The sequence below is a fragment of the Molossus molossus genome, unplaced genomic scaffold (assembly GCF_014108415.1).
Source record: "Molossus molossus isolate mMolMol1 unplaced genomic scaffold, mMolMol1.p scaffold_m16_p_16, whole genome shotgun sequence".
Classification (NCBI taxonomy): domain Eukaryota; kingdom Metazoa; phylum Chordata; class Mammalia; order Chiroptera; family Molossidae; genus Molossus; species Molossus molossus.
The window spans coordinates 60,641,795-60,662,600 of NW_023425351.1; the positions used below are offsets into that span (position 1 = coordinate 60,641,795).

At 37.6% G+C, this 20,806-nt stretch overlaps 1 protein-coding gene across 2 annotated transcripts in view; it reads left to right on the top strand.

The window, feature by feature from the left end:
• Positions 1–20,806, top strand: part of LOC118631564 (MDM2 binding protein) — a 53,329-nt gene that overhangs the window by 18,438 nt on the left and 14,085 nt on the right. For both annotated transcript variants that reach the window (XM_036264008.1, XM_036264007.1), the window contains exons 12-15: positions 7,457–7,630; positions 8,997–9,104; positions 15,106–15,267; positions 15,584–15,701. In XM_036264008.1, the coding sequence (XP_036119901.1) occupies positions 7,457–7,630; positions 8,997–9,104; positions 15,106–15,267; positions 15,584–15,701 (562 nt within the window). The remainder of the gene's footprint in view (positions 1–7,456; positions 7,631–8,996; positions 9,105–15,105; positions 15,268–15,583; positions 15,702–20,806) is intronic.

Genomic DNA, 20,806 nt, shown 5'->3' on the forward strand with positions numbered 1-20,806 from the left:
ATCTCTGTTGTAAAATAAGATTATTTAAATCCAAACCCTAGTATTTCATGAGGTAATTGAAGCTGAAATTGTTAGTAACTTGCCCAAAGTAACATAGCTAAAGTGTATTCCTTCATTCTGTGCTTAAATCTAAATGGTATTTTTATTCATTGGACAAAAATCTGTTTAAATTATTTTTGAGCTTACAGTTAGTTTTGTGACTCAGTGGTATAAGGGAATTGAAACATCTACCAAGATGGTTCTAGAAGAAATCTCTAGAAAAACTCTAGTCCTAGAATTTTGAGGAATACAATTTTAAAATCAATGGCTTATGCAATACTATATAGGAAAAAGGTGAGATACTGAAATCCATTTTAGCAAATATTGAATTAGAAATACAGGTGATATCTATATGGGAATTTAAATTTAGTGTTTGAAACTTAGATCTGTATCTCTAGAGAGTAGTCGGGGCTGGAAATGTAGATTTTGAGTTTATCAGCTGTTTCGTTTATCTATTTTATAACAAACTACCCTAAAACTAAGTGGCTTAAAAGAGCAAACACTGTTCTTTCAAGTTCTGCTGTTGGAGCTAGGTGCAGCCGGGCAGGTCTTCTGCCAGTGTCCCCAGGGGTCACTCCGGGGGCTGCACTGGACTGGTGAGTTGTTTGCAAGTTGGGCTCAGCCGGATGCAGGGACAGCTTCTTTCTCTCTCCATGTGGTCTCAGCCTTTATCTTGCCACATGGTTTCTTCACGTGATCTCTGCAGCAGCTTAGCTGGAATTTTTACCTGGTGGCTCAAGATTCCAAAATGTACAAAAGTTGAAGCTGCCAGGACTTTTTAAGGCTTAGTCCCAGAATTGTCCCACTGTCCCTGTTGCTGTTTTCTATTATTTAAAGTGTCTCATAAGAATGGCCCAGATTCAAGCGGAGGTGACTGTATAAGGGCGTGAATACTGGGAAGCCACCGATATAACAAAGCCATAGGAGTGATTGAAAAATATCATATAGACAAGACTAGAGAAGAGAGCCAAGAATAGGGTTTTTAGAAAGACCTGAATTTAAGGTAAAGTGGAGGAAAGGTTAGTAAATGTTTAGTAAATGGTAGTTGGAAGACCCAGAGAGTTGCAGTCATTAACATCAATATCAAAATTCCATTTAACATTATTCCTTGATGAAATAAAATACATTATATATGTATTAGTTTGAACCATATGGTATTGCTATATTGGTATATCAAACATTGTTAAATATTAGCAATTTCATATGGTTTAACTTAAAATAGAAAAACAATGCCCCACTTAAGTATGCTTAAAGTAAGAGTAGTAAAGAATGATTTTTTAAAGTGATTTTCGGTGAAATACCCAGAAACTATTATGATGCTGGGAAAAGTACCAAAGGACGATATGAATAAATGCAATTAAATCCTAAGAAAAGACTACTCTATTTAAAATTTGTATTGAAAAGCCTGTTGTATAATTATAAGTGCCTGGCTCAACATATGTTTACAGAGAAGTTTTATGAAATTGTTAAAAACTAGATGTTGACCGTTGCCTGATTTTATATTACAAATGCAAAAGCTAAGCTACAGAGAAATCAAGAAACTTTAATATCACCGGGTAAAATCAGAATTTTCACCCAAGTGTGAATACGTCTTCAGGCCATGCACGCTGACTTCACATTTCTGAGTTTATTGTTGCCTCATTTTTTAAAAATTGGAATTATTTTGAGAGGAAAAATTTTAAAGATACTCTTGGGGGGGGGAAGTCTTATTATTTTGCTCACAGACAAGTCTTCTGATAAAAATATATTTATTTATTTATTTATTTATTTATTTATTTAATCAATCCTCACCTGAGGACATTTTTCCATTTTTTGTTCAGGTAGAGTGGGAGGGAGAGAGAGGAAGAGAGAGAGAGAGAGAGAAACATCGATGTGAAAGGGACACATCGAGTGGCTGCCACCCGCACAACCGTCCAGGGCCGGGGACAAACTGCAACCGAGGTATGTGGCCTTAGTGGGAACCGAACCCGGGTCTCTCTGGACCGCAGGGCAGTGCTCTAACCGCTGAGCCAAACTGACCAGGGCCCGATAAAAATATTTTAAAGGGACTAGACTAATAAGGGCTGATGAAATGTTTTTTATTTTTTCTTTGTTGATGTTAGAGAGGAAGGGAGAGAGAGAGAGAAACATTGATTGGCCACCTCCTACATGCTCCCCACTGGGGATCTGGCCCACAACCTGGGCATGTGCCCTGACTGGAATCAAACTGGCGACCTCTTAGTGTGTGGATCAATGCTCAACCACTGAGCCACACCGGCAGAGCTATTTATTTTTTATTTTATTACAATTTTTAAAATTCTTGCCTGAGGATATGTTTATTGATATTAGAGAGAGAGGAAGGGGGGTCAGAGAGAGAAACATTGATGTGAGAGAAAAACATCAATCAGTTGCCTCCAGTACACACTCTGACAAACGTGCCACCTTTTTGCTGGACTGGACAATGCTCCAATCAACTGAGCCACCGGGCTGGGGACTGTAATGATTACTTAAAAAAAAAGGGAAAGGAAGTCAAACTGGGCCCTAACCTAGAACGATTAAATCTGGGGAACCAGGGTCTCAGCAGTTTAAAATAGCACCCAGATATTTCAAATATGCAGGATTTGAGAAGCTCTGTCCTACGGGTGCTCTCTTTACTGTAGATAGTGAGCCACTGTCACTGGAGAGTCTTTCAGATGCTTTGAGGCAGAAAAGGGATTAAGAATCACTACTTTAGGCCTTTAGTTCCTTGGCTAGAAAATGAGGATAATACTCGTTTAGTATATCTTACAAACTTGTTTGAATTACAGTTGGTAATGCAGGTAAACACCAAACTCTGCAGTGGCTTTTTCTTACTCTGTCCAATCTTAAACGCTTTGTGTGTCTGTGGAACAATGAAGAGATCATAGTTGTTTATGATAATGAGTAAGGTGTTGAAGCAATGTTCTGAATAGCCTCTCTGTTCATTGTAGCTTTCAAATTGCATATTTTACTGTTGTAACTGAGAGGAAATGTATACAATTTAGGATCCTAATGTTATTTAATGGTTTAAAATAGTCATGGTGGAATTTATAAATCCTGCATTTTTGTAGCCTTCACAGGAGGAGGCTTCATACACCTATTCAACAGTACTATTGTTTCTTTTTCTTTTTTTTTAATAATAAGGAATCTAACATTTGATAGCAGATTCTCACAAGTTAGAATGATTTATTTTTAAAATCCTCTACAAGGGGTTACTCTTGTCTAGAAAAACAAAATCTGTTAGGTTTTCTACAATACACTCAAATCTTTGGGCTATGCTTACAGTGTGTGCTTCCTCAAAAAATTAAAAATGGAATTGTCATTTGACCCAGTGATTCCACTTCTAGGAATATATCCTAAGAATCCTGAAACACCAATCAGAAAGAATATGTGTACCCCTTTGTTAATAGCAGCACTATTTATAATAGCTAAGATCTGGAAACAACTCAAGTGCCTATCAGTAGATGAGTGGATAAAAAAAGCTGTGGTACATATATACAATGGAATACTATGCAGCTGTAAGAAAGAAAGATCTCTTATCCTTTGAGACAACATGGAGAGACCTGGAGAGTATTATGCTGCGTGAAATAAGCTAGTCAGAGAAAGACAAGTACCACATGATATCACTTATTTATGGAACATAATGAACAAAATAAGCTGTTGATCAAAATAGATCCAGAGTCATGGAAGTAAGGAACAGAATGACAAACTCTCAGAGGGATGGAGGTTGTGGGGGGTGGGAAGAGATAAACCTAAGAACTTACATGCATATATGCACAACCAATGGACACAGACATTAGTTTGGGGAAAGCAGGAGGGGGGTGGGAGTGAGGAGGAGGGGGTCAATGGGGGAAAAAGGGAGAGACATCTATAGTACTTTCAACAATAAAAGAAATAAAATACTATCATTTCTTGAACCAGTTTAGATTCTTCGTAGAATTGAGGCAGGTAATTTTCTTGGACAGTCTCGGTGGCAGCTAGGTTTTGCACTAAATAAAGCTTAGCCTGACAAGTAAGGTGGGGGATGAAGCTAGGCAATACATTTTTGGGGAATCCTTTGTGAATATAAAGCAGTAGACTGATTTTTCTTTTTTTTTAATCTTATGCCTCTTCAGCTGACCCTAAGGGCCATTTCAGTTGTTTGAAGAATGATATCATTGAAAGCCTCCTAAAATGCCTACCGTGAGGATTATATTCTATTTTATTGTTTAATGTTTATCATGATAATCAAAACACTTGGGTATATTATTTTATCATTTTCTAAATATAAATATATATATAAATAATTTTTCAATATTAGAATATACATTTAACCAGAATATCCTGTTTCCAGAATTATCCTGGGATATTTTTCATGATATAATTTGAAATATTATTTCCCCTTTACATTAATATGATTTTGTTTTTATATTGTTGAACTGTTATGAAGAAGGGGGCTTACTATAGGGTTAAAAACTGCTGAGAAAAATACTGCTATAAAATATGACTTGGCTTTTATTATACTAGAAGTTTGTTAATGAAGCTAATAATGACACAATCTTTCATTATAGTTCATATTATGTGTAAAATTTAATGCAACTAAAGGAAACTTATAATTTCTGCCTCTCCCATTTTACCTATATAGTTCTAAATAGATGTTTGGTTTTGGTGGAGAAGGGGCATGGAAACCAATCAATATCTTAGAATTTGATAGCGTAAAAATAACAGATGAAAATAGGAATTTTCTGATGTAATCATTTCCCTTATTTCTTTAGGAAGAGCTATGAGAATTTAATAACTATGCTAATTATAAATCTGTTACACTCTGTATTTACATAAAAATTATTTAATAAGTCTTCAATTAACACCTGCCGAATCTGGATCAACATTTTTCAAATGACTGCATGGTCATTATGATTAGGGGAGTTCTGTAAAATAAATCTTTTTCTTTTAAGGAAAATAAGATTGTTGTAATTACAGGCTTTAGTGATTAAAGTTTAATTAAGGTAATGGGATTTAAATAAGTGTGAAAGGGATGTCATAGATTGAAAAGATACATAACTTGAGTTGGCAGTGCTAAATTGGTGAATGAATTAAGTTCACCAAGTTAGTAAACCTTAGTTTCAAATACAACTGGTAACAAGTTTTATTATTTTTTTTCCATTCTAATAACCTTCATTTAAATTCCTTTTCTAAGATTGATGTTTATGAATAGGATTAATGTCTCTATTGCAGGGTAATTGCAAAAATTATTTTTGTGATGCATAATTGTTTAACCCACAGTATGCTCATATCTGTGAAATGAACTATTATAATAAGCTTAAGTACATTTTTGTCTTAGTGGATATAAGAATTTCAAAGGCATTGCTCCATTGTCTTCCAGTTTGGGTGCTGTTTAGAATTCCGTGCTGTTCTCACTCTTGCTTTTTTTTTAATAAGAAACATTTCTTTTCTCTGGCATTTTGTAGAATCTACTTATTGTTCCTAGTCTTCTGAATTTTTATGATACCCCTTGGTGGGCCTATTTTTATTCTTGTATTGGGCACTCAGCATCCCTGGAAGCTTATCTTTTAATTGGGACAGTGTTGTTGTAATTATTTTGTAGATAATTTTTTTCCCTTTGTTTTTTAATATTCTCCTTTTGTTAGTCCTGTTTGGATGTTCCTCCTGGTTTGGTTTCTCTCTCTGCCTCTCTCCTCTCCTATTTTCCATTTCTTTGTCTTCTATTTTCTAAAAGATACTCTGAACTTTATCATCTAACCTATTAGTTGAAATCTATGTTTCTGCTTTCTTAATTTTAATTTCCATGAGCTCTTTTTAAGTTAATGTTCTTTTCTTGTAGTTTTCTGTTCTTATTTAGTAGAAGCAATATAATCTCTGAGGATTTTAGTGATCTGATTTGTTTGTGTGTGTGTGTGTGTGTTTAACTATACATTCTTTGTTTCTCTGCAAGTCCCGTTTTTCTGTTTGTTTGTTTTGGCATCTGGCTTTCATAGTAGAAACTTTCCTTAAGGTCTCATAATGTTTGGCTCTCTGCTCATATTTAAGACAGAGTACCAGAAAGCTGATCGGAAAATTTGGGTGCATAGCTGGAGCTTGTTGACTGGGATCTTCATCTTCGGGTGATTTCACAGTGACATTATATTAGATGACCCCCCAATAATGGGATTCATTAGTCTCTCTTGTAGAACTTACTATATTTCTAAAAGAAGACTCAGTTCTGCTATCTGGCTTCCAAAATTCTGAAAGTTATGTAAGTGAAGGGAAAAGGGATTTGGTATTCTGTGTAGTTAATCCACTGATAATCAACCTCGACCCTAAGCTCTGTTTTATCTCTCAGGCCAGAGACACCTTGTTTGACTTTCTCCAGAGAATAAACCACTAGTGTTCTGGGCTGGGGAAAGGACAGTCCTTTACCTGAGTAGAATACGGAGGAATCAGGAAGCCACACTGCTTCTCAAACAGACTTTGAACCTATCTTTTTATTTCACCTTCATTTTGCTTCCAGTGCTCTCTGGGGCCACCATCCCAGAGTCTCTTGTCAGGGGTTGTAGTACACATGGTTTTGCTTCTGAGCTTTGTCCTCTTTTTCTCAGCGTCCTTAGTAATTGAGAGACGGTTACCAGTAGTTCATCTGCTTTCCTACTTTCAAAATTTAGTCACTATTCTCTTTTCTCAGATATTAGTCCTTAGAGATTTATGCTATTTTAAAATTCTCTTTATTCTCATTTCATGGGATTTCAGGAGATAGTTAAAATAGATGCTTATGTCCAATTCACCATCTTCAGTAAAAAGGACTTTGCTTCTATTTTTTACTCTCAAAGGCTTCACAGTTTTTCTTTGACCTTCACTATAACCCTCACTTGATTTGTTTTTAAAATATACTAGAAGCTGTCTTAACTGACCTTCATATAACTGGCATGCCAGATTAATGAATGCTCTCTATTCCCTCCGTAAAAATGCTCTATGGGCGCCCACTGCAAGCAGCAAAAAGCTATTCTTAAGGCTCTCTGTACACTTCTGCCCCCGCCCGTTGAGTTGTGCGTGCCTGCAGGGGTCAGTTTATTCCCCTTTGAAGAAGTGGAAGCTGGAAACAGTAGTTGATACATTATGGTTGTGCTTATATAAAAAAATATCATGGAATTCTAATGAGCTATCAGAAGTTAATAAATGCATACACAGTTTTAATTTAAATTAAAATGTTTATGCTTTGTGTCTTTTTTATTATGATTCTCTGATTTTATTTTTATTTTATTTATTTTATTGATTCTCAGATTTTAACAGCTTTCTCAATTAAGTGAACGACTGCTAGCCCCAAATATATTGGGTAACTGTTAAGACAACACCAAGATGTCATTATATTCTGTGGGTTCAGTGTGTGATTCTGCCATGTTGCATGCTGAACTTTTACATACTTAACCAGATCATTGTTTTTGTTTAGTTCCAGATGTTGAAGTGAAAGGAGAGTATTCTAGCTATTATCTCTTGTTACAAGGTAATGGCAGTAGAAAATGCAAAGCCACACTGATTCACTCAGCCAACCAGATCAATGGCTCATTTGCCCTTAGTTTCATTCATGGAAAGATGAAGGCAAGGTCAGAAGAAACCAAATTGAGTAAGTGTTAACTTTAGTGGAAAACATTTTTACGTTTGTTTGTATATGTAATTAACTTAACGAGGTTTTTAATGAACTTATTTTCCCCAAACTCCATTTCACTTTCAGTAAATTTAGCTCTTGTTTTAAACATATATGTATTTGAACAACTTAGAGAATTAATCCCTTTTACATTATACCCAGTAAAATTTATTAGGTCAGCCCTCAATTCCAAATAGGAAATTTTTGGTATATTCCACTTTAAACACACAATATTTTTCTATAATTTTTTGTTTACATTTACTTTCTCTTAAGCATCTTACTCTGTTTTATTGCTCACCTTTTCTTTCCTCTTCAAGCTGTATGTTTTGGTTATCTTTATTGTGAGATAAATCACCCCAAATTTAGATTAAAAATGGCTATTTATTATGTCTCATGGTCCTGTTGACTGGACTCAGCTGGATGTTTCTGCATTGAAGTCTCGTGTATGATTGCAGACACACAGCTGGGACTCCAGTCATTTGGAGACGTAACAGGGCTGGGTGTGTAACGTGGCTTCTTCACCCTCACGTTTGGACCTGGTTAGGATGGCTGGAGCAGATGAGAGCTGACTTTCTCTTCATGTGTCCTCTCCTCATGGCCCGCTTGGGCTACCTCAACATCATAGTCACAGGCAGTCTGATTTCTTGTATGGTCACCAACTTCTCTTAGAGAGCAGTTGTTCTAAGAATCCTCCAGGCTTTCTGTGACCTAGCCTAGAGGACATTCACTGTCACTTTTGCCACACTTTATGGGTTTAATAGGGCCAGCCAGGATTCATCATGGAAGGACCACACAGTGGGTGAAAAGCAGGACCAGTGGTCCATTGAGGGGCATCGCCCTACTCCATCTGTGTTTTTTTCGTAGGAGCTTATTTTTTAATTATCATTTTTTAATCTTAATTAAATGTATTGGGGTACATTGGTTAATAACATTATGTAAGTTTCAGGTGTACAACTTTATCATGCAACATCTGTATACTTCATTGTGTGCTCACCGCCAAAGTCTAGTCTCCTTCCATCACTATATATTTGACCCCCTTGACTCCTTGCATCCTTTCCCCACCCCCTTCTGTGTAGGAGTTTTAATGGCTGAGCCCATACAAGAAAATATGATGAAGCAATTCTACTCTGCTACTTAAATTCCCTCAGTTTAAGAAACAAGTCAGAGTTCAAAATGCACAACAATTTAGTATGGGGTTTTTTGCAGCTTAATTATTATTTAGTTTGGATATGCAGATCAAGAGAGATGAGTGACTTTTACTTTTCAAATTATATAATAACATAGCTGGGAGCTGAATATTAATTGTTGTCACAGAATATCCGTAATACTATTTTCTCTGTCTCAGGCTTTCCTTTTGACTTCCTGTCACTTCCACATTTTTCTGGGGAGGAACTTATACAGAGAGAGAAGCAGTTAGCTAATGTTCAAGCTCTGGCTTTGCAAGAATATCTGAGTAAGTAACAATTTGTACATTTTATTCCACTGTAAGAATGTTGACTTGTTCAGACATACTATTGTTATTTGCACACTTTTTCCTGTGTACTTTGTCTTTTAGGTATGGCATTCATTTGTAGAGCTATTCTTTTTATTGTAGAGTAGAAAAAGTCTGTAACTTTTTCCAGCCAGATTGAAAATATTCCTATTTATTTGTACATCACTGTTAACATTTACAGAAATATTTATCCAGGAAAATTTCATACTTTATCATTTTTAACTGTATGCTGGAAAACATACTTAACTTTTATTCAGGTTAATATAGATCTCTTATAAAAATATCTCTTTATATATTTTTAGCTATCATAAGAGGATAGAGACTGTGAAGAAAATGCAAGTTCTGAGAAGTTAATATGTTAACTTGAGAATTGATTCTTAGACTTTAATCACAACTACCAATATTAACTAAGCATATATCACATACTGGATGACGTTGGCATTATAAATTTTTTTTTTCAAGAAATTAATACCTTTTCAAGGATCATAGTTTAAGGATTTTCTCTGTTACTTAATGTGAATTTGGTTATCATTCTTAATATTTTATATTGTAAATAACCATTAATTAGAACCTGATATGAACTTATTTGAAGTGAAGTAGTTGACAGAGTTTCTGAGAAATTAAATCAAATTGTAAGGCCTCATCATTTACATATAGGAAAAAATGATATACACAGTGGAATACTATGCAGCTGTGAAAAAGAAGGATCTCTTACACTTTGAGACAGCATGGAGGGACCTGGAGAATATTATGCTAAGTGAAATAAGCCAGTCATAGAAAGACAAGTATCACATGATCTCACCTATATGAGGAATCTAATGAACAACTGATGAACAAAATAGATCCAGAGACATGGAAGCAGAGAGCAGACGGACAAACCTCAGTGGGGCGTGGGGGGCGGGAAGAGATAAACCAAAGAATATACATATATACATGCATAACCAATGGACAGAGACAATAGTGTGGTGAAGGTGGGGAGGGGCAGGAGCGAGGAGGAGGGGGTCAATGGGAGGAAAAAGGGGGAACATCTATAATACTTTTAATAAAAAAGATACATTTGAAAAAACAAGTAGATATAAAATAGAATCTATCATTTTTTTTTTTATTTATTTTTTTTTTTTAATCCTCACCCGAGGATATTTTTTCCATTTTTTTGTACAGATAGAGTGGGAGGGAGGGAGAGAAAGGGAGAGAGAGAGAGAAACATCGACGTGAAGGGACACATCGAGTGGCTGCCACCCGCACGACCAACCAAGGCCGGGGACAAACTGCAACCAAAGTACGTGCCCTTAGCGGGAATCGAACCCGGGTCTCTCCGGACCGCAGGCTGACGCTCTAACCGCTGAGCCAAACTGGCCAGGGCAGAATCTGTCATTTTTGAAAGCAGTTTAAAAAATCTTGAATTAAGTAACCTGTTTTATCCAATGAAAAATAATTTTAGAATACTTGGTCTCGGCTATTCATGTAAGAATTACCTGCTTTTGCCCTGGCCAGTTTGGCTCAGCGGTTGGAGCGTCGGCCTGCGGTCCGGAGAGACCCGGGTTCGGTTCCTGCTAGGGGCACGTACTTCGGTTGCAGTTTGTCCCTGACCCTGGTTGGTCGTGCGGGTGGCAGCCACTCGATGTGTCCCTTCACGTCGATGTTTCTCTCTCTCTCTCCCTTTCTCTCTCTCCCTCCCACTCTATCTGTACAAAAAATGGAAAAATGTCCTCGGGTGAGGATAAAAAAAAAAAAAAAAAAAGAATTACCTGCTTTTTCAGTTGTACAAAGCCAGGATAATTGTGTAGTTGAACTCTTCCAACCATTGATTTTTTTTTTTTTTTAGCCAAGAAAATGATATTAACTCAAGGAAAATATAATTAAAAAGACGAATCGGTTTCAATAAAAAGTAGTATATATTAAATCCAAGACAAAAAACAGACTGAAATACTAGCATATCTGTGGATGGAAAACCTTTATTTCAAACATCAGCCTGCAGTGTTCTTCACTTCTTGACTTGGTTCTGTCCCTGCCGAACCCCTCTGCAGGCCGATTCCTTGCCATAGCCTCCTGTAGCTTTTTACACTCAGTTCCTTCAGTGTCTCCCCTCTTTCATCTTCCCCTCTCCCCCTTCCCTGCAGACCAGAAACACTGTCAGAGTGGAAGGACAGGCACCTCTTTGAAGCTGGTGCATTGCTCCATCAGTAAGAAGAGTTAACCCCAGCAGGACTATCCCTCCTACATGGTTAGGAAGGCAAATACTAACTGTTGGAGTGCATAGCTGCCTGCAAGTGTGACTGGAAGCTCTGGGGTAGGGTGGGAGCGGGTGGGGGCAGGGACGTAAGTGATAAACAAATGCTGAAAATGTAGAAGCGCCCGCTGAGCTGAGCTGGAGGACAGGCAGCAGCTGTAAGGATGCCTCAGCTCCAGGCGGAGGGTGAGGGCAGGTCCCTGGGGGCCTGAAGCTGAGAGGAAGCCTCCTAGCTGGGAGCTGCTAGAGAAACCGGCTCTGGACACATCCCTGAAATGGCCCATTTGTAATCTGAAGCATGAAATCTTTATTAAGATTAATGACTGTTAATCCATTTATGATAGAAATGCTTACTGAACCAATCTCTTCCCTGTCTCGAGAGTTAACACTGGATTAAAAATTTAGGGACAAAGATGCCTCTGTTCAGAATTTCTGTGTCTCAAAAGACAGGAAAACGACTGCAGAACAAAGTTTCCAATATAAGAAACTTTCAGTGATTCTCAATGTCTGTTTCAGTGATTCTCAAAGAAGTGGAACATGAATATAAAAGTACTTAAGTTGATGTTGTTAATTAATTTATACATGACGAAAACTCGCTAATGGAATGGGCCCAGCTTTCTTTGGAAAGAAAATTTTCGGAAGCAACACAAAGATTGTAGTCTTTGATGAAAAGCAAAAAGTTGTTCCAAAAGGTTTTTCAAAATGATTAAGACATGGAGTAAACTTCTTATCTCCCCTCCTCTTTCCTCTGACTAGTACTAAACCAAAAAGAGCAACTGGGAAAGATTGCATGAAAATGTACTCACATTATTGAGGCCCTTTGTTTTTTAAGACAACCTGAAAATCAAATAATGTTGTTAGGGTTGAATATTTTAGAATATTTTTCTTCATTTTTATTTTTTATTTTTAAAAGTTTTATCAAATACTGTTTTTTAGAATGATATTTAAAGTTTGTAATTTTATAATTTGGCTTTTACCTGATTTTTACTAATTTCTAAATTTTATATTTGGACATATGCAGTTGTTTCACTGATTTTTAAAGAAAAAGTTTAAGGATGCTGGACAATTTTGAAATAAAAGGTTGCTTAGTATAATGCAAAACGACCCAAACAGCAGTGCAGTCATTCTGGTCCTCTGCTGTGATCACTACTCTGAGCTCTCCACATTCCTTTAACAGTGATGGGACCCAGTGCTGCAAACCTGACTGATGCTCAGCTGCTGATCCTTCAGATATTCCCCTCTGTATTTTTCTGTAGTAAATTTTTTTTCTTTATTGATTTGAGAGAGAGAGAGGAAGGGAGGGGAAGAGAGAGAGAGAAACATCGATGAGAGAAAACATTGATTGGCTACCTCCTTTGTGCCCCCCACTGGGGATTTGGCCCACAACCTGGGCATGTGCCCTGACCAGGAATCAAACTGGCGACCTCTTGGTGCATGGGTCGACGTTCAACCACTAAGCCACACCGGCTGGGCTTTAATACATTCTTAGTTGTTACCAGCTTTTTTAGGAATAGCATTCTTTTGCTCATTTATTTTTTGATTGTAGTCCATTATATTTCTCCCACGTTTTTATCTGCCTCTTGTGTGCAGACTCATTTGTGTAGAGATTATTTTTACCTAGGTAAATTATCTTGCTCATAACCCTGTTAGACTTCATCTACTTTCTCTATTGCCCAGTCATCAAGATCAACAGGAGGTCTTACCCTGCTCTCTAGTTTGCCCAATATATATATTATTGACAGTTTTAATAAGCATAGGTCAGGCTTATGATTTATACATGTTTTTAAAAGTGATATAAAGGTGGGGCTGCCCTGGCCGGTTTGGCTCAGCGGTTAGAGTGTCAGCCTGCGGTCCACAGAGACCCGGGTTCGGTTCCCGCTAAGGTCATGTACCTTGGCTGCAGTTTGTCCCCGGCCCTGGTTGGGTCGTGTGGGTGGTGGCCACTCGATGTGTCCCTTTCACATCGATGTTTCTCTCTCTTCCTCTCTCTCCTTCCCGCTCTATCTGAGTAAAAAATGGAAAAATGTTCTCGGGTGAGGATAAAAAAAAAAAAAAAATGTGGGCCTAACTTCCAAAGCAGAGTACTTGTACGTCTTTCAGATGAAAGGAAATCATTGATAACTTTTGTTTTCAAATGGCTCCCAGCAGCTTTTTATTTTCTCACCAAGAAGATGTAATGAAAGCAGGATATGTTACTACTCTTCCTTTACCATTGCTGGTGTTCTTGACTGCAGAAACCATGTGAGACTTAGATGAGAACTGGAGTGACCCTCCCAATACCCACATCAGGGAGGTGGGATTGCACAGAGGCATTTCTCATAAAGCTGATGGGCTAAAGTAGAACCACAGTCTGGCCACTACCTGCTCAGCCTATTCCCTGTGTTATTTATGTACCGACCTCGCCTAGAGTGATGAATGTGCTTTCATACTTTGTGCCTAAGGGCACCGCACAGTGCTTTGCAGGCAGTAAATAATGTTTGTTGAATTGAATTCTCTATGAATGTATACTTTACTGTTTATTATAGGAGAAAATATTATTAGTCCAGAAGAGTTTTGAAAATGAAATCTTTTTATAAAGTAATACATGGGTGTCGTTTAAAAATTCACATGGACCTGGAAGACAGCAGTGTCCTGCCCTACTCCCACCCCGCCTGTCAGTCTCGGCCACGGGCAGCTTCCCTCAGCCCTTCCAGCTAGTTTTTCTGACATTGCCTCCAGTTTTCTAAACAATATGTATAGGCTGCTATTTCTTGATTTACCAATTTCAGGCGTCGTCGTAACATCTAAGATAGAGACTTAGCATTCCCATATAGCTTCATTTTATCTTCCCACCCTTCACAGTGAAGTCACAAATTTTGGTTTAGTCAATGGTTATGTTTAACATTATTATGACTGTTTAGAAGTTTGCTGCTAAATCATGTCATATATGATGATGATCAGCTCTTCTTTCTTGCATAACCTTTGTTTTGCTTTTGGTTGATGATCACTGCATTTTTAATTTGCCTATTCTTCTGTACAGGCAAAATATTGTTATGTTTGCTACCGAAAAAAATATGAGAGCAGAATCATCTGGCTATGAGGGCTAGAGAATGGAGTGGGTGGGGACATTTAGTTCTCACTGCACCATCCCCATCCATTCCTGTACCAGTCCTGTTTTAGCCCAGGACCTCGCCAGCACCCCCAGCACCTCAGGGGCTAGCCTCTGCAGGCACCACGCCCACCCTTCCGCTTTGCCCACTCCGCCACCTTCTCTGCTAAGATATGATGAAAACTGTCGTTCTTTCTCATTTTTCTTTTGTTGTCTTTTATTCCTTTACTGTGCTTTTAGGTTTTGGGAAAGAGAAGGAATAAGAGTCATTGGCCAAGATACCACATTTAACTTGTTTCATGTAACTTGTTTCACTAAAGTCTTACAGGTTTTATTTTTACAAAAACGCCAGCGCAAGACTCTGCAAGATATTTTTGCAAGCTTTTGTAAACTTGCTTTATCATTTATCACCTTTCATTGTTAACAAATTACTGTCTCTGTTTCTCTCAAATAACTCGAAATTCCACCATTATCTGCAAATGGGATTAAAATGAAAGCAGGCCTACACAGGAATGTTGCTGTGCTGGATAAATTCACTTGTTTCAGTTTGTAAAACATTTCCCGTTAAATGAGTAGTAGATGCACTTCAGAGAGAATTTAAAGTAATAGTGATATAAGTTAATCCTATTGATGTTTTTTTACAGGAAGGAGAAAGTTGGCTGAGCAACCTGAAGTGGTTTCTGTTGATGAACTCAAAAGTCTGTTAGCACTCTCAAGGGAGCGCTTTTTAAGTCATTTTGATGCTGTTATTCCTAAAGCAACTCTAAGAAAAACAGACAAAGTCAATACCTCCAATATGTTAATTGGTAAGTTTTTTGTTACTTTAAATATTAGTTTTTGTGTGTGTGTAGTGTTTATGACAGTTACTATTTATTATTAAAACTAATAAAATATGTTCTTTGAATTAAAATCTTATACATTTAAATAATGACATATATTTGTCTACGCAAGTACAGCAAGTCCTCCAGTGACGTCGTTTCATTCAGCGTCATTTCGTTAGAACGTTGATGAGATGCCATAGAAACTTAACTCATTTATATCCATCAGCCCGTGGTAAAGTTGGTTTCATTATGTCGCTTCATTGATACTTTCCAGTGCTTACACGTGTTTCTTTCTCTTGAGACACAAGTCCACTGGAACCTACTTGTTCAAGTCTGGTGGAAACCAATCCTCTGGAATGGCCAGAAAGGCACGCTCTTCAGAATTTGGAAACATTTGAAAAAGCTAAACAAAAAATGAGGTAATATTTAAATAGCTTGGTATTTTTAAGTGAACTTTCTTATTTCTTACATTGTGTTTATAAGATATTAGTTTTTTGGGATCTTTTTATCCTCACCCGAGGATGTGTTTTTACTGATTTGAGAGAGAGGAAAGGAGAGAGAGAAACATGGATGTGAGAGAGAAACATGGATCGCTTGCCTCCCTTACACACTCTGAGTGGGATCAACGGCACAGCCTCGGTGTGTGCTCTGACTGGGAATCGGACCCACAACCTTTTGGTGTATGGGATGACACTCCAGCCTACTCTGCCACCCAGCCAGGGCTGAGATACTAGTTTGTTTTTTTTTTTAAAGAAATATATGCTCAACTATTTTAAGTAGGTAGGTAAGTAGGTAGAAGATAGATAGATAGATAGATAGATAGATAGATAGATAGTTTTTTTTTAAAGAAATATATGCTCAACTATTTTAAGTAGGTAGGTAAGTAGGTAGAAGATAGATAGATAGATAGATAGATAGATAGATAGAGAGACAGACAGATAGATAGACAGATAGGATATCACAGAGCAGTACATCAAGAAAAGATTCTTCCCCTGCCTTCTGCTCGCACTTTGCTGTGTACATGATCACAGTGAACACTTCAGTGAATGGCTCGTCAGGGTATCTTCCATAGATACATGAGTATTTGAATGTGTATGAAAAATTCAAACGATACTGGAGCATGTGAAATGAAGTAAGAGTATTCTTCTCCTTTGGGCCACTTTAAACTTCTGCTTTACATGCTTCTGTGTTTATGCAGGACTTATCTAACTAACTCTGAGAGGCAGAACTCCTTTTTTGTTTGTTTTGTTTGGGTTTTGGTTTTTTGGTTAGTACATTGTAGACACCCAATACAGAATCGTTGAGTGATGGAGTAACAGAATAAGAAATAAAGGATTTAACTCTCTTACATTGCTTTCTTCCAAAGTATTGCAAATTACATTTTTATTTTTAGCCCTCCTGTTGGTAACAGACATGACTGGCTATAGCATTTTGTTTATATATGTCAACGGGTATTTGTTGGGTACCAACTAATTGTTCTATGTGTAATGAGTAAAGGAAACAAAGGGACTAGGGGAGAATAATTTTATTTGTTGAGGGGAGGGAAAAGGTGGTGATTAGATGAGGTTGGATGGTCAGGGACAGCTCTTCAAGGAGGTTCCATTTGAGCTGAGACCTAATGGATAAAAGAGTGACGTGCATTATAGATCACACAGAGTTTGGATTTCATTGTCAATGCATCTATATGCTTTTGAAGGCTTTTATACCAAAGACTGATGCGATCTGATTTTGCAAAATTACTTTTGCTGTTTTGTGGCAAATAGATTACAGGAAGAAATATTGGGAGTAGAGAGATCAGTTAGGTTGCATTTCTGTAGGCTAAGTGAGAGATAACTGATTTCTCACTCAAGTAGTTGTGGATAACAAATTTGGGATATGTTTTGGTGGTAAGTTGAAAAAAGACTTTCCGAGATGGATTGGATGTGGAGGAGAGAGAAACAAAGGCATCCAAAATAATTTCTGTCTCTGGATTGAGCAACAAAGTGAGTGGCGTTCTCTCTTATGGGATGGGGAGGTTGGTGGGAAGGTGGTGTAAGGATAGCTTCGGGGAAAAAAAACGAGTTCTGCTTTAGGAGTGCTAAGTTTGCTCAGTGGATTATGCAGGTGGACTAGAGGAGAAATCTGGAAGTCAGTTTGGAGGTATGATCAAAAGGGAGTTATAAATACATGCTAGTGGATGAGATCACTTGGTGAGACCATACAGAGAAAGAAAAGAGGGCTTAAGATTATTCCCTGAGAATCCTGATGTGTATAGATCAGGAGGGAGAATTCAATCTTGAAAACAAATGGAGAAAAGGACAGTTTACCCACAAAAGAACTTTGATTTCTTGTCAATTTTAGATGGTATCCCAGCTTTAACTTTCCGTTGTGAAAAACATGTTTTTCTCTTCATGTTTAATCGTTCTACCTCAGAACCTTATGTTATTTGAAGTAGACAGTTATATTTCTTCCTGAAGTCATTTTCTTGTACCAGCTCTAACTTGGACTTACCCTTTCTACCTGTACAACTGTTATCCTGGTATTTCTTTTGGTCACATTTCTAAATTAAGCCTGTTTTTTCTTTTTTATCCTCACCCGAGGACATTTTTCCATTTTTTGTTCAGGTAGAGTGGGAGTGAGAGAGAGGAACAGAGAGAGAGAGAGAGAAACATCGATGTGAAAGGAACACATCGAGTGGCTGCCACCCGCACAACCGACCAGGGCCGGGGACAAACTGCAACCGAGGTACATGCCCTTAGCGGGAACCGAACCCGGGTCTCTCAGGACCGCAGGCCCACACTCTAACCGCTGAGCCAATCAGGCCAGGGCAAGCCTGTTTTTTCTTGGATCTCATTACTTAATGAGAAATCTGAGGCCAGTTCAATTTTCGTTCTTTAATAGATGTTTTTTTCTGTCTCTGGAACATTTAGAATTTTCTATTTTGCTTAATATTCTGAAATTACACGAGACGATCATAGAATGAGATGTTTTAGTCTTAAGGCTTTTGTGTGTTTTTTGGCTCTGGATAATATTCTTTTGTTATTTCTTACAGAATATTCTCCCTCCCATTTTCTCTTTTTCTTTTCCTTATCTCTCTGAAATATCTCTTGTAACTAATGCTAGACATCCTGAATTGATTTTTCATCTTAATTTAATTTTCTCTCAATAATCCGTACCTTCATCTACTCTATGTTCTAGGATATTTCCTTGACCTTTGTTTTCATTTTTTCTGTTAAAACTTTTTGTAGTCATATTTTAAATTCTTAATAATTCTTGTTTGTTCTCTACCCTATTTTTCCCTTAGCAACCTGTTCTTTTATTGATAATGAGGACTGAGAAGATACTATAAGGATATTAGAGTCTTTTAACTTGTTTTATCTGTTTGCTGAATGATCTCTTTATTCTTTGGATCTGATTTTTTTTTCCTTTGGTGTTTTTCTGTTATGTGTAGTTTTTCTCCAAGGTCTGGTGGTTTGTTTCTGTTCACAGCTAAGAATTTGGTACTGGCCACTCTACTAGGTAGTTGGTATGTCCTTCCTCTATATTTGTGTAGTCCTGTTCACACCCTGGTGTCGCCCGATTTAATACTGTGGGGACAGGGAGGTGCAGGGTAGAGCGTGCCTGGCAAACTTCACTTTAGGACACCTGGGCAGGCAGCCTTGGTCTTCACCAGTACTGAGGGGGGTTTATTCTGGGGGGGGTTATTCTGGGGACGTCACCGCTGACGCTGGGGCAGGCACCTAGTTCTGGGTCTCCAGAGCATTTCTCTGTCTTTAATTTGGAGGTAAGGTATGGTGTGCGAGGGTGGTATTTGAACAACTGTTCTAGTAGCATTTTTAAAATATATCGTCTGATTTCTGCCCACTGCCACGCTGTGAACCCAAGTTTAGAGTCGCAGTGGCTTTGTGGGAGGGGACAGAGAAGACAGATTCTACTTGTTTGTCCGTTTCTCTCTCGTTTTCCTTGAAGTTCTTGCTCTAGTGTATAAATTTTGAAATTTATTGAGTTATTTGGTCTACTGTTTTTTCCTTCTGTCTTTGCTTAACCCTATTATGAATTTAGTGTTTGGTACTTCAACATTGTGATTCGGTTTGTTGAGCAAAGAGATTAATGTGTATGTTTAATCCATCATCTTGAACTAAAAGCTTATTTGCCATTCAGAGTCTAGATCAAATATCACCTTCCTTGTAAGCCTTTTTTAAATGCTGCAGCTTGTTCTCTTCCTCCGTTAAGCATCCGAGAACTGCGTCATTCTTTCTTGAAACTTACTTCCTGTACCTTTTCTGCTTCGTTGTACGTTGGTGTTTACCTCCTTTCACTCTCCTCCTCTTCTTTCTCTTCAAGCCAGTCTGTATATAAGTCACAAGAAGTGATTGTGAGTCTCTGAGTTATCATCACTGACCTCTTTGGAGTGCCTCACAATGAGATGGACAGTGTGATTGCTCAGTCAATACTTGTGGACACTTCAAAACATGGGAGATCCGTTGAATTCCTGGTTGTGGACAAAAGTTATGTTGCATATTTTCAGCATTTGTTTTGTGTTAAAACAGGTTTAACTGGAGAATAAAGGACCAACAGGTGGTGAAATTCAGAAGCCACGAGAACTTGGTTTTAGACAAACTTAGTCACCTGTGTGACTCCATGGCCTCATCTTTAAGGTGGGGTGACAGCACCAGATCTCCTTCAGGCTGTGCGACTGAACGAGCTGACGTTTGGAAACTGAACAGAACCAAGTGTTGTCAGTGTTTTGGTGTTTGTTTCTTTTTTTTAACCCAAGACGTATTTGGTAGCATAATTTGTCACAAATGGGCTTTCAAATTGCTTTAATATCCTTGTGTCTAGGATCCTATATAAATGCAAATTATACTTTTCCATTTCTTCCAGCCTGTAAAATGATTGAGAGTAATTTTCATTAGGAAACCTTTGTGAATTACTATTAGAGAATAGTGATATAGAAATTAAATTCAACTCACAATGCAGTTCTTGACCTCCTGGAGTATAAAGTTCATAGAACGTATTTGGGTTTTTTCTTGTCTGTTTTTACTAAATGTGTATTTTCAGTGTAAAAATAAAGGGAATGGGAAGGGGGAAGGAGCACTGTGGTACATTATTGATCTTTAGTGTATAGAAACGGAAGTCCTAACCCACAATGTCGTCATTTTAATCATGGAATTATCAGTGCAAATGCTTGATTTGAGTAGTAAAATAATCAGGAAATAGTTAAATTAATATGGAATCAGGAAATTAATTTTCTGTGCCAGTACTGAAAAATTTTATTTATATTTTGGTCACAAAGCTGTAGCATGGTCTGTGACTGAGTGAGTACTTGATATAACCTTTAAAATTTTCTGAAACTAAAGTGTTTTTCTCTCTCCACTTCTTAAAACTTCCTAAGAGCTTTTTAGATTTATAGAGTGATAGAGTAGAAATAGTACCTAATTCAGAGTCTGTTTGCTTCTGATTGTCATTTCAAATAGCTGTGTCACCTGGCGTCTGTAAAGCAAACCAGTGTGCATTAGTATTTTCATCTGAGCAATAGGACTAG